Source organism: Felis catus, chromosome B1, assembly GCF_018350175.1.
Source record: "Felis catus isolate Fca126 chromosome B1, F.catus_Fca126_mat1.0, whole genome shotgun sequence".
NCBI lineage: Eukaryota > Metazoa > Chordata > Mammalia > Carnivora > Felidae > Felis > Felis catus.
The window spans coordinates 72,952,211-72,968,939 of NC_058371.1; the positions used below are offsets into that span (position 1 = coordinate 72,952,211).

Here is a 16,729-nt window from a genome sequence, read left to right on the forward strand (position 1 = left end):
GGGTAATTAATGTATGTCACCTCTCACGGATGAAGCCAGGTCCTCCAAAATGTCAATAAAAAGTTACCCTTTGTATACGGTGTATTCTTTATGGATTACGTTTGAATTGAAAGGACTATAGCTGCAATCACATTAAGGTCATAAACTAACCCAAGGAGTTAGAATTTAAAACAAAGACACAAGTCTAATCAGTATTTGCTCTCATTCAAGACTGAAGTTCAGAGCAAAGGCAGGCATTAAGTAAGATAAGATGCATCATTTTGTTCATTTGATAGCATTTTCTATTCTCTCTACCGGTTCTCCTTCTTTAGGAATGTATAATTTTTTTCTACAAAGATAATTTGTTTGACAAAATGACCAGAGTTTTCCTCAAACATTGTACTGCTCCTTTCACCATAAGCTGGCATCTCTACTCAGAGAGTTAAAAGGTCTTGTTTCTCTAGGGCATATTTTTGTGAATATTATTGGCCCCTTTGTAATTTTTTTTTTAACCATACTCACTTGCTCTTCCTCTCTTCTGCCAATCACATTTAGTGGCGAGAACTGTTCCATGGGGTGAGGGATCTCATATTGTAGATGACATGAAGATAGAAAGGAACAAACCAGGAACTCAGTAATAGAGACTAATTTGGCACTTAAATCTAACATCGATTTGTCTCAATTCAGAGCAGTCTCAGAACATTTCTTAATCTCCAGCTGTATTAAAAATGGCTGCTTCTTGGCCATATTTGGCTCTGAATGCAATGCTGATTGGGATAATCCTTCTTTCTCTAAGCACTAGGTTGCTTAATTTTCTAACATCCCCTCTATAGCACTTTTGAACACCCCGTGCCCCTAGGCCAGATGTCCCAATTATACATCTGATGTAGCTTTATGAAATTAAGAAGCTCAAAACCCAAGCTGTGGTTGCTGCCCAGCCCCCAATGAGAACTCATGTTGTTTTTCTGTCTTTGATTTACATAGTGAAACTAAAAGCACATTGTTCATAGACTATCAAGTAAACATTTTCATTTTCACTTTCCCTGGGCTATTTTTATGAACAAAGCAAATAGCCTAACAGACAAGGTTGTTTCCCTTAATGGGATATTTCTGCTATTAGATTGGACTGATTTTCAGCATGTCAATAGGTCGTTTTTTTCTACCTATTTTGAGGAAATCCAATTCTGAGGAGTTAGGTCACAAATTTAGCTTATACATACAAATGGCTTATTTATTAGACAAATAGACATATCATTGTTAGCATCGATTCAAGCTTTCTTGGACCACCTAATGGATGTATCTTCCTTTAAGCTACAGAGATAATTCAGCTCATCAAGTCCTATTGAACTTGAATCATGTAGTCAACGTGGAAAAAAAGGCTTCCCTTAAAACTGGACTGCAGATTGTCTTAAGACAATAAAAACTCAGGTTTGAGAAAGACTATAAAAGACCATCCAGCAACCTTGTCTCTAACTCAGAGAAGACAAGCAGATTAGATAGATATGACACAGGTAAATATATGTTCATACAACCATGCACACATGTACTTAGATACATGTGCACACACATTATTTTTTTAAATAACTTCACTAACAACCCATGCCATCAGTGAACAGTTTTGATTCTCATAATAATATCTTGCATCGGTGTATCACCTTAGGTTAAGAAGAGCTTCATGACTATATTTAGAGTCATGGTTAAGAGCTCAGGTGTTGGGCTCACGGGTTTGAATTTCTGTTCTGGCGTAGTGACCTTGCATATGCCACCACAAACTCTCAAAGACTCTCTTTGCTCATTTATAAGATGTAGATAATAATATCTACCTCCTAGGCTTTTATGAGGATGAAATGAGACAACATACAAAATGGCAACAGCTAAACTACAGCACAACATCCAGCACAAAGAATATGGTCAACATCTGTGGCTCTTTTACTATTCCTGTAGGTCTATATCATTGTCACCAGATCAAAAAGTCTTAAATTAGCTCTATGTAATAAAATTCAAATTCAGCAAACAATTTTGGAGCAGAGGTGAACGCAGCAGACAAGTGGTTCACAGAGTAAATTACCAACATATGAACACCATTAGCAGTAGATGTCGTATTTTCCATTCAGAACACAATTGGGTAATAGGCAATTTGGGAGATTATTATTTCAATAAACAGACCCATTGATCTCTGAACTAAATTAAATAATAATTTTGGCTTAAACACCACATAAGCTACTTTCTCAGAAAAATGAACCTAGAAGTGGAAGAAATCTGTTTTAACAAATATTCTTCTTTCCCAGAATTCATTAATCATTTATAATTTACCAGAGAAAAATAATTGGCTTAAATGTGGAAGAGAACAACTAGTTAAAATTTAACCAACCTAAGAGATACCAGACTGAATACAGGGCCAGTGTAGGTCACTAAATCAGGGCAGGCCATTTTGTCCCAAAGAGCATCTTATCTAATAAAACTCTGCTTGAGATTGTGGTACAAAGCAAGTCTTTTCTTTAAAATTGATTATTCATGTCAGATTCCAATGCAAGTCAGTAAAAGTCAGGAACACAAGTACTATACTTCTAAAATTGGATAAGATAGACTGTCCAATTTCTTCAATTTAAGTGTTTATCAACCTTGTGCATATGACATTATATGTATATATATATGATTATATATTATGTGTATGTTTACAAATATAAAAATTTAACACAAAGGTATGAATTATTACCTTAAATTCAACAAAACAACACTTTATGGTCTTTTAGCAAAAAGAACCACAGTGATGACATGCTCTGTCAGAACACATTGTGCATGAACTCTCACTAGTAGGAAGTACACCTTCTCACAAGGCACCCAGTCCAGTTCCATTGGCATTTCATCTTTGAATGGTGGAATTGATTTCAGCAGGATTTCCATCTAAATTAGACAACCAGATGCTTTCTTCTCCAGGTAGCATTAAGGCATCAGCCTGTAGTTAGTTACAATAGATCCCTTATTACAGAAAATGTTCTATAGCCTAAGCAACAAAGCTTGTTCCCCACAAACCAAATCTACCAATAATGGTCAATCTTACAATTTTATGAAATGAAGTACTTATTTCTACAAATTCCAATTTTCACTTGAAAATATCTGGTAATACATAATCCTTATAAACATTTGCTTAACTCTTGCTATAAATCAGGCAATGTGCTCAGCACATTATTTCATTGAATCCCAGTAATAGTCTTATGAAGTATTATATTATAAATATGATTTCTATTTTACTATCACAGATACTGAAACTCACAGACAGCTTAAGTAACTTGTCCTGAGTGACATAACTAGTGAGTTGTAGAGATGGGATTCAAACCCAAGCAGATGGACTCCAGCACTCTTAACAACTATCTATGCATAATCTTCTCACTTGGGCTACATTCTCCTTAAAAGGCAATGCTTTCGTCAGCTTTTATATTTAAATTTTAAAAATCAAGAAATAATTATTAGTGCAACAAATAAATCATGGTGCATGATTGATAGTTACGTGTTTTAATTATATGTACTTTGGGTACATAGTGTGTACAAAATTCTAAAGACAGAGTATATAGAAAAAATGAAGCGTTTTCTCCAACTTTGTCCTTCATCCTTCTACCTCATACCTCTGTAGACTCTAGTGGGTAATCTTGAAACAATAATCGGAGGGCGCCTGGGTGGCGCAGTCAGTTAAGCGTCCGACTTCAGCCAGGTCACGATCTCGCGGTCCGGGAGTTCGAGCCCCGCGTCAGGCTCTGGGCTGATGGCTCAGAGCCTGGAGCCTGTTTCCGATTCTGTGTCTCCCTCTCTCTCTGCCCCTCCCCCGTTCATGCTCTGTCTCTCTCTGTCCCAAAAATAAATAAACGTTGAAAAAAAAAAAAAAGAAACAGTATTCGGTGTATATGCTGACATGCATGTGTATACATTCTGTTGTCTTTTGTCTTTTGCTTTTTATTTTGTATACAGTGTTTGTTTTGTTTGGCTAGGAAAAAAAGCTTTTTTATGTGGTCAAAATTCAACAATGTTTTGTGTCATATTTAGCTAGACTTTTCATACTCAAGTATTATGAATGGTTTCTCTCATACTATTTTTCTAGTATTTTTGTGGTTTCCTTTTTTATTATTTTTTAATGTGTATTTTTGAAAGAGAGAAGGACAGACAAAGTATGAGCAGGGAAGGGCAGAGAGAGAGAGAGAGAGGGAGACACAGAATCCCAAGCAGGCTCCATGCTCCGAACTGTTAGTACAGAGCCTGATGCAGGGCTCGAACTCGGTAACCATGGGATCATGACCTGAGCCAAAGTCAGACACTTAACCAACTGAGCCACTTAGGCACCCCATGTGGTTTCCTTTTTTATATTTAAAGATGCATTTCATCTGGAACTTATTTTGGCATAAGAAGTTAGATACGCACGACACTTCTTTTCCCCAGGTAGCTTCCCACTTGTCCTAACACCAGGTTAATGCCATAATTGAATAATTTTGAAGGCTTGCTTTCAGCCCAGTTCGAGTCAATATCATCAAATCATTATTGAGTGTTCAACATAGCTATGCTATGTGCAGTATCCATGAAATTAAGTTTACAATAATGAGGTGGCCACAGAATGTATATATACAACAGAAGATTGTCGTAAGTGCTATGGAAAAGGTAGAGCTGGCCTCCAGAATTTGGGGTTTGCTTTTGGAGGGGTAGAAATCATAAAACAGGACCTTATGGTTGTGTAGGATTTTGACACCCAGAGATGCAGGAGTGCATATGAAGTCAATCCAGGCAGAAAGGGCGACATGTAATAAGAAAAACACCATGTGAGGGGCGCCTGGGTGGCGCAGTCGGTTAAGCGTCCCACTTCAGCCAGGTCACGATCTCGCGGTCCGGGAGTTCGAGCCCCGCGTCAGGCTCTGGGCTGATGGCTCAGAGCCTGGAGCCTGTTTCCGATTCTGTGTCTCCCCCTCTCTCTGCCCCTCCCCCGTTCATGCTCTGTCTCTCTCTGTCCCAAAAATAAATAAACATTGAAAAAAAAAATTTTTTTTTAATAAAAGAAAAACACCATGTGAGAGCTGGGGCTACATGGTACGCCATAAGGGGATGCTAACGCAAGTCAATCCAGTTGGACTAGAGGGTGTAGGAAATAGAATGAAGAGTGAAAATGAAGCAAAGGTAGGAAGGACATTTATTATGTTTAAATTCACTACGATGGGAGATAGGAAGTCCATTCAAGGTTTCTGAACAGGTGAATGTCACAATCAGAGCTATATTTATAGGAAGATTAATCTGTCAACAGTGTGACAAGTGGTTTGGAGCCAGAAGTGACTGGGGTGTTGGAAGAAAAATCAGTTCTAACATACAGTGTAGACAAGCAGTGTAGACAAGGAAGAAGAATGCCTCCTCTGGGATGATGTCTGTGAAAATACAAAGTAAGAAGAAAATACAAGTGACTGTGAAAATAGTTTTAAATAACTAGTTTTGACAACTAATTAGATGAATAGATAAGGAGGGTGAGGAAGATTATGAGGCTTTCATTGGCTGAGGGTATGGTGATGTGACTGGTAATAACTGGTAAGTCACAGAAGGTAACTATTAAGGAGGAAAGAAAAGGCAATACATGAGGTTTTCGTGTATTTGCTTTGTTATGATAATTACGGATTCTTTATTGAGTAGGAACATTTATTTCTGTTTCACTTCAAAACAATCCTTTCTCGGGGCGCCTGGGTGGCGCAGTCGGTTAAGCGACCGACTTCAGCCAGGTCACGATCTCGCCCTCCGTGAGTTCGAGCCCCGCGTCGGGCTCTGGGCTGATGGCTCGGAGCCTGGAGCCTGTTTCAGATTCTGTGTCTCCCTCTCGCTCTCTGCCTTGCACTCTGTCTCTGTCTCTCAATGTTTATAAAAATAAACATAAGGGGCGCCTGGGTGGCGCAGTCGGTTAAGCGTCCCACTTCAGCCAGGTCACGATCTCGCGGTCCGTGAGTTCGAGCCCCGCGTCAGGCTCTGGGCTGATGGCTCGGAGCCTGGAGCCTGTTTCCGATTCTGTGTCTCCCTCTCTCTCTGCCCCTCGCCCGTTCATGCTCTGTCTCTCTCTGTCCCAAAAATAAAAAAATAAAAAAAAAATAAAAATAAACGTTGAAAAACAATCCTTTCTTTTGTAAGGATTTAGGATGAAACATCGAAGTGTTAGTATCTCTTTCGATCCAGATGTATTTCTCCCACTAATATACTTAGCTAAAATTTGCAGTAAGCTTGGTTTCAGAGGAGGAAATAATAAAAAAACAGGGATACTAATAATAGTGGCAATGCACAATTGTAAACAATCTATGGGGGATGGTGAGAAACATGTTTTCCCAATATACAAGGAAGCTCTGGGGCAGAGTGAAAAGGACAGCCTCTGCCGTGCATCTCATTTTGCCCCATTTTCCTCCAGCCATGCTTCTACTCACGTATACGGGATGTGGATTTCCCTAGCCCTTGTATTCAGGCTTTCCTCTGAGGTAACCAGATGGATCCTCGAGGAAAATCGAGTAGGCTCCTGTTTCCCCTCTGTGGCAGACGTGGCGCCACACCAGCTCGTTCTTCCAACCGAAGGGAAGGGTGGAGCTTCAAAGCCCACTGCAAATGGAGAACCTGTGATAGTGGTCAGCATATGGGTGCAGGTGGTCAGAAGGTACAGACATCCAGTGATAAAATAAGTCCTGGGGATGTAATGCACAGCGTGGTAGCTAGGGTGAATAACACGGCCCTGCGTATTTGAAAGCTGCTGAGAGACCAGATCTTGAAAATTCTCATCACAAGTTTAAAAAAAAAAAGTATTTTGCAACTACATGTGAATGTTAACCAGTCTTATTAGTGGTGATCACTTCGCAATATATAAATATCGAATCAGCATGTTGTACGCCTGAAACTAATGTAATGTATCAATTGTATCGCAACTGACAAAAAAAAAAAAAAAAAAAAAAAAAAAAAAGGAAGAAAATGGTCAACAAAGAGGGGTAGGAATGTATTTCCAGATCATTCATTCTTGGGAAAACTGTCAATTTGGGACCTGCTGCTTCCACCAGGCAGGCGGTCTCCTTCTGCCATGGCCACAGGTTAAAAATAGGTCTGGGGGCGCCTGGGTGGCACAGTCGGTTAAGCGTCCGACTTCAGCCAGGTCACGATCTCGCGGTCCGGGAGTTCGAGCCCCGCGTCAGGCTCTGGGCTGATGGCTGGGAGCCTGGAGCCTGTTTCCCATTCTGTGTCTCCCTCTCTCTCTGCCCCTCCCCCGTTCATGCTTTGTCTCTCTCTGTCCCCCCAAAAAATAAATAAACGTTGAAAAAAAAATAGGTCTGTTAGCTCATCCCCTGGCTAAGAAAGGACTTGCATTACATTGGTTTATGGCACCAGGCTTCATCTTCAGGTTGAGGTGGGTTTTCCCGTCGAGGTCAGCTCTCTGTATTTGCTCTCAGCCATGTACTGGAAGAGGTTGCGTCACACAGCCTCCCAGGCCCCCTCCCCCCTCCCCGCCGTGGCTAATGCTTCACCAGCCTTTGCAGATGAAGGTGCCACAGAGGAGAAAGTTTGAGCTGAGCCAAAAAGGAGGAGCTTACACCTGTGTGCCAAATCTGAGAACCTGACCGAGCATAGGGTGGGAGCCAGGATGAGGAAAAAGACGGGAATCACCTCCCCGCCTTTCTGGAAAGAAGGCCCCGTGATCAGCCCAGCCACTGGCTGTCCGGCCATCCTTGGAGCTTACTTAAAGGGACAAGGGGAGCCCGAGAGGCCACTGTGCTGACACTTCAGGGCTCGGAGCACCGGTACCCAGACACCATGACTTGGTCCTTGAACCACCAGGGTTTAATCCTCTGCTTCTGTACTCTTTTATTGCTCCCATCAACATGCCTGGCAGTAAGTGTGCTGTTTATAGAACATAGTTGTTTTACATGGGAAGCTGAAAAGTGAGGACACAGCTGATAAACTAGTGACATTTCTGGGCTTTTTTTCCCCCTCCAGTATGTTGCTACGCGAGACAACTGCTGCATCTTAGATGAAAGATTTGTAAGTAGTTTTCATGTTTCTCACTGTGTTTGAAGTGGGGAGGGGCAGAGGAATAGAAGGAATTCTCTCACAAATCTCATTTGGCATTTTTAACTTTAAAAAACAAAAAAACATAGTCTAGGTTTTACCTGTTTTTATTAGCAGATATTTATGCACTTTAAAAAAAAGTTTAACATTTATTTATTTTTGAGAGACAGTGACAGAGCATGCGTGGGGGAGGGGCAGAGACAGAGAGAAGGAGACACAGAATCTGAAGCAGGCTGCAGGTTCGGAGCAAGCTGTCAGCACAGAGCCTGATGCGGGGCTCAAACCCACAAACCGTGAGATCATGACCTGAGCGGAAGTTGGATGTTCAACCGACTGAGCCACCCCGGCGCCCCTATGCAATTTTTAAAAATCAAGATTTCTAATCACTTTAATTGTTGCATTTTCAGGGTAGTTATTGCCCAACTACCTGTGGAGTTGCAGATTTCCTGTCTACTTACCAAACCGGTGTAGACAATGATCTGCGGACTTTGGAAGACATCTTAAGTCGAATTGAAAACAAAACCTCAGAAGCCAAAGAATTGATCAAATCAATCCAAGTCAACTACAATCCCAATGAGCCACCAAAGCCAAGTGAGCAACTAAATACTACTAAGAAAATGATTTGTGACGTTCTTTTCCTGTTGTTTCAGTGGTTCCACTTGCTTATGTCTTTCTATGTCTCTGATCCTGTATTACAGACAGGATAGTGAGTGCTACTAAGGATTCCAAGAAAATGATGGAAGAAATTCTAAAATACGAGGCATTAATTGGAACACATGAATCAAATATTCGGTAAGCGTTTTTGTGTTAATTTACTCTCCCAGATTGACTTAGTTTTTATTCAATATTCCAAGCTTCAATGGAAATAATCTTTCATTTCTTCCCCACTTATAATATCCAATTGACATTATGCCTATCTTGAACACAGTGGAGGTAGAAGTTTTTAGAGCATTACCAATTGCATTGGGTTATAACTGCTTTTTAATAATCGTATGGGAGAAAGGTGTTCTAGATCTCTTCATATGCTGTTGTGACCAGAATTAATCAAAATGGTCACCACCCACCCACCTTTGGCTTACTACATAAATTCATGCTGATGGGAATTTGGTTGTTGAAAATGAAATTCCTTTAATAAAAATGCCAACAAAGAGGTGGTGGGGAATTAGTAAGCAGAAGTATAGGGAGGATCTTGGCTACAACAGTATATTATATTGAAGGCAGAGCAGAAAAAAAAATGTGCTTTAAGAAGCTAAGCATAACAAACATTGTAGAGCAACATGTTGATCATGGCACAATGAACGTGCAGTCATGTATTCTCCTCCCTTCACTTGAAAGTAAAATGTGTCTGTTAACAACTTCCCAGGGACTCACTGACTTTCTGAACAGAGGGTCTCGGATACAGTTTAGTTTCTTACACAATTTCTTTTCCTAAATTTTTCTCAAAGTAGCATAGGATATTGAGAGAAACAGTGGTCCAGAGAGCAGTGGTCCAGAAGGGATCTATCTTCTGTTTGTCATCAGAGGCCATTACTATTATTTTTGTGGTTATTACTAACATTGTAATTTGCATTATGATTGCCCATCATTGAAGTTAAAGGAGACTACTGTGCAGAAATTTTCTAAGGTGCATGAGGGAAAAAAGTGGTCAAATAGTTTGTCTATCCTTCTTTGTTTCAAAGAAAGATACAATAGTCTGTGTATTATAGATGGTTTTCTATAATTTCTGAATATGTATAAGCAACCCTGTGAGAAACCACAAAAACAGCTTTTTTACTTCCCTCAGACTCTTTCCAAAACTATGTAAACAGAAACATGAAGAAGAAAGAGAAAGTGTCTGTTATTTTATGTAAGATAATGCTCCAGATACTTTTCCTATGTAAGTTATAGACTGAAGTCCACAAATAGATCCTCAGTAGATCTACAGTGAAAAGGAATAGCTTCCACCTGTGTGAATTGCTAGGCAGAACCTTTCCTTCCCTAGGAATATTCTGTCCTAAAAAAAAAAATCAGGCAGTCTTCTTATTAACCAGGCTCAACACTCACGTAGGCTGTCATCTGCTGCCCTTTATGCAGAAGGTAAAAATCAGGATGACCACTTACCACGATACTGCTTATCGATAAGCACTCTGTTATTTTCTTTTCCAAAAAGCTTAGAACTCTAATACACCTCAATTCGGTAACATAATTTTATATTTCTTCCAAGAATGAAGCCATTTATCAGGAAGTACTTCTGGAGACCACAAAGTATTTTGTAATGAAAATACAAAATTACTCCTCTGAGGGGAATATTCTGTTACCTTATTCTTCTGCTTATAGATTTTTGCAGGAAATATATAATTCAAATAACCAAAAGATCAATAACCTGAAACTGAAGGTAGCCCAGCTTGAAGCAAAGTGTCAGGAACCATGCAAAGACACAGTACAAATACATGATACAACTGGGAAAGGTATGTGAAAGGTTTATATTGGGATTATTTTTATCACAGCAAATACATAAAGCAAGGAGAATGTATAGGAATGTATACTTTGGAAAGTGTTTAGAATAATTTGCAAAGTGTTTATAGGACTGAATAGGAATAACACGGAAAGTGTTTAGCCATTAAATCTAAGGTGTCCAATTGCTTAGACCTTTCTTGAGTAGTTGAAAAGAGTTTGAAGGAATGATGATGAGAGAAGAAAATGCTTCTTGGGACATGAATCGTTTGCAGCATGTTAAAAGCTCACTATGAAGGCTGGAACAGTCTAACAGGGATTTCAAACCACAGTAAAACCTTCTTCTGTTCCTTCTCCTCCTTCAGACTGTCAAGACATTGCTAATAAGGGAGCCAAAGAGAGTGGGCTTTACTTTATCAAACCTCTGAAAGCTAAGCAGCAGTTCTTAGTCTACTGCGAAATTGATGGATCTGGAAATGGATGGACTGTGTTGCAGAAGGTATTTTTTCCCTCACCCTGTATATTTAATGAACGCCCAGATAAACATCCTCCATATGCCAGAAACTTTTGCAAGCGCTTGCTGAACATTAACTCAATTAGTCCCCACAATTTCCCTATGAGGTAGGTACAATCATTATCTCTATAGGGGAGGAAACTTAGGCACAAGAGGTTAAGTAACTTGTCCAAGGTCACATAATAAGTAACAGATAATAGGTCATATAATAAGTAAAAGAGTCAGGATTTGAACCCAGGCAGTCTGGCTTCAGAGTCTGTGCTTTGACTCTAGACTATGTTGGCACTGCTGTTATAGATTCGCTATAGCATATAACCACTATCAGAATGACAAAGAACTAGAAGAGACCTCTTTCATGAGGCAGCACAAGATGTAAGGCTGCCCATCACAAAGAGAGAAAGTCTCCCAGAGGATACGGTTGGGTTATTCCAAGACAAGCCCATCTGGGGTCTCTGGCACTCATTGCCCATTCTTTTACTTTTTGATCTACAGGGGGCGCTCAGAGTGAGTGATGGAAGCGCTCGTTGGTAGATACAGATTGAGCAATTGGCTTGACCTTTCTACCATCAGTATAAAAATCAGCAATATCAAGTTGGGGTTCTGAAGTCCTCTAGGTGCACCAGACACTCTTTTTAAAAAGTATTTCTCTTAATCCTCTGGTGTAATCCTGCAGCAACCCTACGAAACAGGCGTCATTATTCCAATTTTACCAGTGAGGAAACTAAGGCAGCTTGCCCAAGTTCACTTAGTAAATGGTGGAATCATACCGTCCATATTTTCAACAAGATGTTTATAGCATTTTCTTTGTGTGCACTGATAATCCACTCTCCCCTTTTGTCCATGCAATTGTGTAATTAGAGGCTTGATGGCAGTTTGGATTTCAAGAAAAATTGGATTCAATATAAAGAAGGATTTGGACATCTGTCTCCTACTGGAACCACAGAATTTTGGCTGGGAAATGAGAAGATTCATTTGATAAGCACCCAGTCTGCCATACCATATGCATTAAGAATACAGTTGGAGGACTGGAATGGCAGAACCAGGTACTGTTTAGAAAGGACTTCTATTTCTTGGTGTAGAGACTGTCTGGAATGTGCACGTTCCAATGATCAATAGACCAACATCAAAGACAGCCTGACAAATGCAAAGAGCACATCCAACCATTGTCCTCAGAAGTCAGTTTGGTTCTCGGGCAGTTCAAAGACATAGGTCCTATCCAGGATGGGTAGTGTTTTGGTACAATCTACTTACCCCGGAACCATACAGAATAATAGCTAATATTTGCTGAGCATTTAATATGTACTAGACATCAAGTGTGAAATTACAATTTAATCTAGTCCAAATAACTATTTCATGAGGAAGGTACTATTATTAATCTCATTTTACAGATTAACTTTCCCAAGGTCACATTGCTGGTGTATGGTAAAGATTGGATTTGAACTCAGGTAGTTTGACTCTATAGCTTGTCCTCCTAATGACTATTTTGGTTGAAAACTGAATCTAGACTTTTCAAATTTCCTGGCAGTTCAACGACAATTCAGTCAAATCCATGAGCTACCTTAAAATTAAATCTTCTAGTTCCTTTGGTAACATAAAGTCCCCTCTATGCCCAGAGCTATCAGGGACCTTTGAGCATAGTATTCCTAGTTAAAATTCACAAAAATATTTCATACTTTTGTTGCGTCTACAAAATAATGAAATATATTGTCTCCAAACTTGTATTTTTAATTTTTTTTTTTCATCAGAAACTACCACAGTCAGCAGATCTTCTCTTAGGAGAACACCTCCCATTTCCCAAGCACTGGAGATTAGGAAAGAGGCTAAATATTTTCTGAAATTTTCTATTCATGCACCAAGGCCCATTCTTTCCTGCAGTCCATAGAATTCTGGCCCTTATTCACAATTCCCTCCCCCCCCCCCCACCCCGGGGAAGATTCTGATCATACAGCTTATGTTTTGTGGGCCACACAGGGACCATTTCATTCATGTGATGCTCTAGGAAGCCCTCCTTCTTGCCACTACAACACTGCCTTGGGAAAGAAAAATCCCTTTAGGACCTCATCCTTCAGATGATATTAGTGACTAATAGAGGTGTAGTTCCTTCAAGATCATTAAATTAATGATCACTCAGTGTCATTTGCTATGGTTTACAACTCCATGTGCAATGCTAAACACTTAGATAAAGGTGGAAAACATGAAATTAGATTCATCCAAACACCTGAGTTTGATATTAGGACTCTATAGGCAAAAAGCATTAAAATGGCTGATGTTTTTAGTTTACATTGGGATGCCTTGAAGGCTTCTAGACCCATCCTGGGTGGTGTTGACGAGTTCTGAACTGATTCACACATCCATTGCCTCTTGCCAGATTTGCAGAAAATTTGACTCAATGAGCGCATTTCAGGCTTACGAAGTGAAGTTAAACATTCTAGACAATTTTCTTATGGAAAAGGGGACTTCTGAGGTCCCTTGGTCCTAATGAGGGTCAAGATATGATGTCTCTATTCCCTTCTTTATAGTACTGCAGACTATGCCATGTTCAGGGTGGGACCTGAAGCTGACAAATACCGCCTGACATATGCCTACTTTATTGGTGGAGATGCTGGAGATGCCTTTGACGGCTATGATTTTGGCGATGATCCTAGTGATAAATTTTTCACATCCCACAATGGCATGCAGTTCAGTACCTGGGACAATGACAATGACAAGTATGAAGGAAATTGTGCTGAACAGGATGGATCTGGTTGGTGGATGAACAAGTGTCATGCTGGCCACCTCAATGGAGTTTATTACCAAGGTATAGATTTCTTCCTTAGATATATGAATTAGTGTATAGTCTATATTTTTATAAAAGGTAAAAAACAGATATAAGAAAATAAGAAATAGTTAGTAAAGATGTTGGGGGGCTTCTTATATAGCTCTTTATTTTAAACCAGAATTGGATAATACTAAACTTATACCTCAAATTGGCCCCACTACAAGAAATCCACCCGGTTGATATTTCTTCTAGACTTACCATATGTATGATCTGGATGGGCTAACATTATCATATTTATGCTTGTTAACATATTAGCCTGGTGCGGCTTCCCATGAGCTGTGTGACAGATATAACCAGTGGTCAGTGAGTAGGTGTCCAAAGGAATGGAGTAAAGATCAGGGAAATAATGGTAAGGGCACAGTTCCATGAAAGCTTGAGAGGAAAGTACAGCCCGAGAAGTGCAGGCACTTATTTTAGACCGGGGGTAGCAAGCTGTAGTTTGCTCGAAGGCTGGAATACTTCTGAACAGTGGACTTACTGATAAACTATTGTTACTACTCAACAACTATGTATTGGGGAGGCCCTACTAATTCCAAAAGCTCTATTAAGATAAGTAATCTTACCTCCTCTGGGCACTGTGCTAGCCAATAGATGACTTGTAGTCCTCTTAAAAGCTATTTTATCTTTTGGGGCGCCTGGGTGGCGCAGTCGGTTAAGCGTCCGACTTCAGCCAGGTCACGATCTCGCGGTCCGTGAGTTTGAAACCCCGCGTCAGGCTCTGGGCTGATGGCTCGGAGCCTGGAGCCTGTTTCCGATTCTGTGTCTCCCTCTCTCTCTGCCCCTTCGCCATTCATGCTCTCTCTCTCTGTCCCCAAAAGAAATAAACGTTGAAAAAAAAAAAAATTAAAAAAAAAAAAAAAAAAGCTATTTTATCTTTTGATTTTCACAACGTTCTCCCCCCCTCCCCACTTTTAAACGTATCTTTGCACCTACAAACCATGCAATTAGAAGACCCTCTCAGGGAAGGTGTTTGATCCACATGACTCAGAGTAGCCATGTTGATAGCTTGTGGTATACTCCAGCGTTGGACTCAGACAATCCTTTACAAAATCACATGGGATCTAGTGCCCAAGGACAAGGAGAAGGCAAATCAATGTAGTCTCCACTGTGTAATGGAGAAAAAAATAACTTTCCAAAACTGTTTTCTAAAGTACTTTCCAGTGAAATTGTGTTTTTAGATGGCTCAAGGTCATCTCATCAGGAATTGTGACTGCTGCCATTCTAACCTGCTTGTGGAAAGATGATCAGTAATAGCTGATTCCAGGATGGCTAAGCTCAGGAAGAGAGGCAGATTGGGGAAATTTGGGATTCTTGCTCTGTTAGTAAGGGAATACATTTATGTATGGATGTGATCAAGAAGTAGAATACAGATATAAGGGGTTGATTCATAATAGAGTGTATTTTAATTGTAAATCAGGATTTATGATTTTTTACGGATTTTTCTGATAGTAGATAACACTATAAATTTGATGTAAGTGACAATGTATTTTGTAATAAACCATTCTTTATAGACTTTCTGAGGTAAGGATAATCAAGAGTAATTATATGTACATCTACAATTTATTTTAGGTGGCAGTTACTCAAAAACATCTACTCCTAATGGTTATGATAATGGCATTATTTGGGCCACCTGGCAATCCCGGTGGTATTCCATGAAGAAAACCACCATGAAGATAATCCCATTCAACAGATTATCTATTGGAGAAGGACAGCAGCACCATCTTGGGGGAGCCAAACAGGTTGGACCAGAACACCATGTTGAAATAATGACTAAATCGTTTTATCCTGAGAATTAACTGTTAATTTCTATTAGTTTCAGAAACTTTTCTGAAAGTTTCGTTTTTCTTACCCTATTTATTAATTTTAAGTCTTTTATTAAGAGTATTTAGCCTTAAATGGAAATTAACACTCACTTTGGAGTATATTCCCAAATTACTGAGCTCAGAGTTGTTTAAAATGTGTTTAAGAAGATAACATTTTAGCTTATTTCCTAAATCTATAATAATAAAATTATTGCCAAATTTTGAATTTTAATGATAACATGTCATTTTGTCTTGATTTTTTGTTTTTATTATTTCTTAAATATTTTAGTATATATGAATAAAATCAGAGTAAATTCTAGCATTTCAAAGGCCTAAGTATCTTTTCCATGTTTATTAACCCCAAATCATCCATCTTTAATTCTTCTTTTTAAATGGACAGAATTATATCTTTTTAATGTATTTTTGTTTTGGTCTTAGGTTGGAGACATTTAAAAGACCATTTCAAAAGTGATTTGCTTTTTTAAAAGGACTTTATCTGAACAGAGAAATAAAATATTTTTCCTATGGGACAATGGACTTGCAAAGCCTCACTTCATTGTAAGAGTAAGGAAGAACCCATGTTGAGAACTCCACTAACAGTTTTATGCTGATGATAATTTATCTACATGTCATTTCAATAAACATTTTGTTTCCTAAGACTAGATACATGGTATCTTTTATTGATCATGAAAAACCATCACTTTCCTCCAATTCAGTAATTCCAGTTGGGCAATCATCAGTAGTTGCTGAGTTCTTAGTGTATGCTGAACCTTATCTTGACTCTTAGGTAGTTATGAAGAAAATAGAAATCATGGCTTTTGTCCTCCAGGGGATATAAGACAATTATAGGAGAATACAGTAAGCCTAAGTGACAAAATTTGGTATAAGAACATAAGCACAAGTCACCATCACATAACTAAAGTTCATGGTACCCAAAGTACAACTGGACATATAAGGCTGTTTGGCAATTATCCCAGAAAAAACGTTTAGTTGCAGACCCTGCAGCTAGATGTGGCCACCCTGAGAGGACTGCATGTGACTCAGAACAGAGAGCTTTAGGGCATGCTCCGCTCTGTCCCTCCCTAGTAACTGACGAGGTGAGTGGAATGGAGCCATGACTTCATGCTGAATCCT

General features: G+C 39.4%; 1 protein-coding gene across 1 annotated transcript; it reads left to right on the plus strand.

Moving 5' to 3' along the window:
• The first annotated feature begins 7,677 nt into the window (after nucleotides 1-7,677).
• FGG (fibrinogen gamma chain) lies at nucleotides 7,678-16,259 on the plus strand. The gene is made up of 10 exons (XM_003984925.5): nucleotides 7,678-7,851; nucleotides 7,957-8,001; nucleotides 8,436-8,619; nucleotides 8,727-8,820; nucleotides 10,345-10,475; nucleotides 10,827-10,960; nucleotides 11,834-12,018; nucleotides 13,495-13,772; nucleotides 15,363-15,532; nucleotides 16,034-16,259. The coding sequence occupies exons 1-10, from the start codon at nucleotides 7,774-7,776 to the stop codon at nucleotides 16,046-16,048; spliced, it is 1,314 nt and encodes a 437-aa protein (XP_003984974.1). The 5' UTR covers nucleotides 7,678-7,773; the 3' UTR covers nucleotides 16,049-16,259.
• The last annotated feature ends 470 nt before the right edge of the window (nucleotides 16,260-16,729 follow it).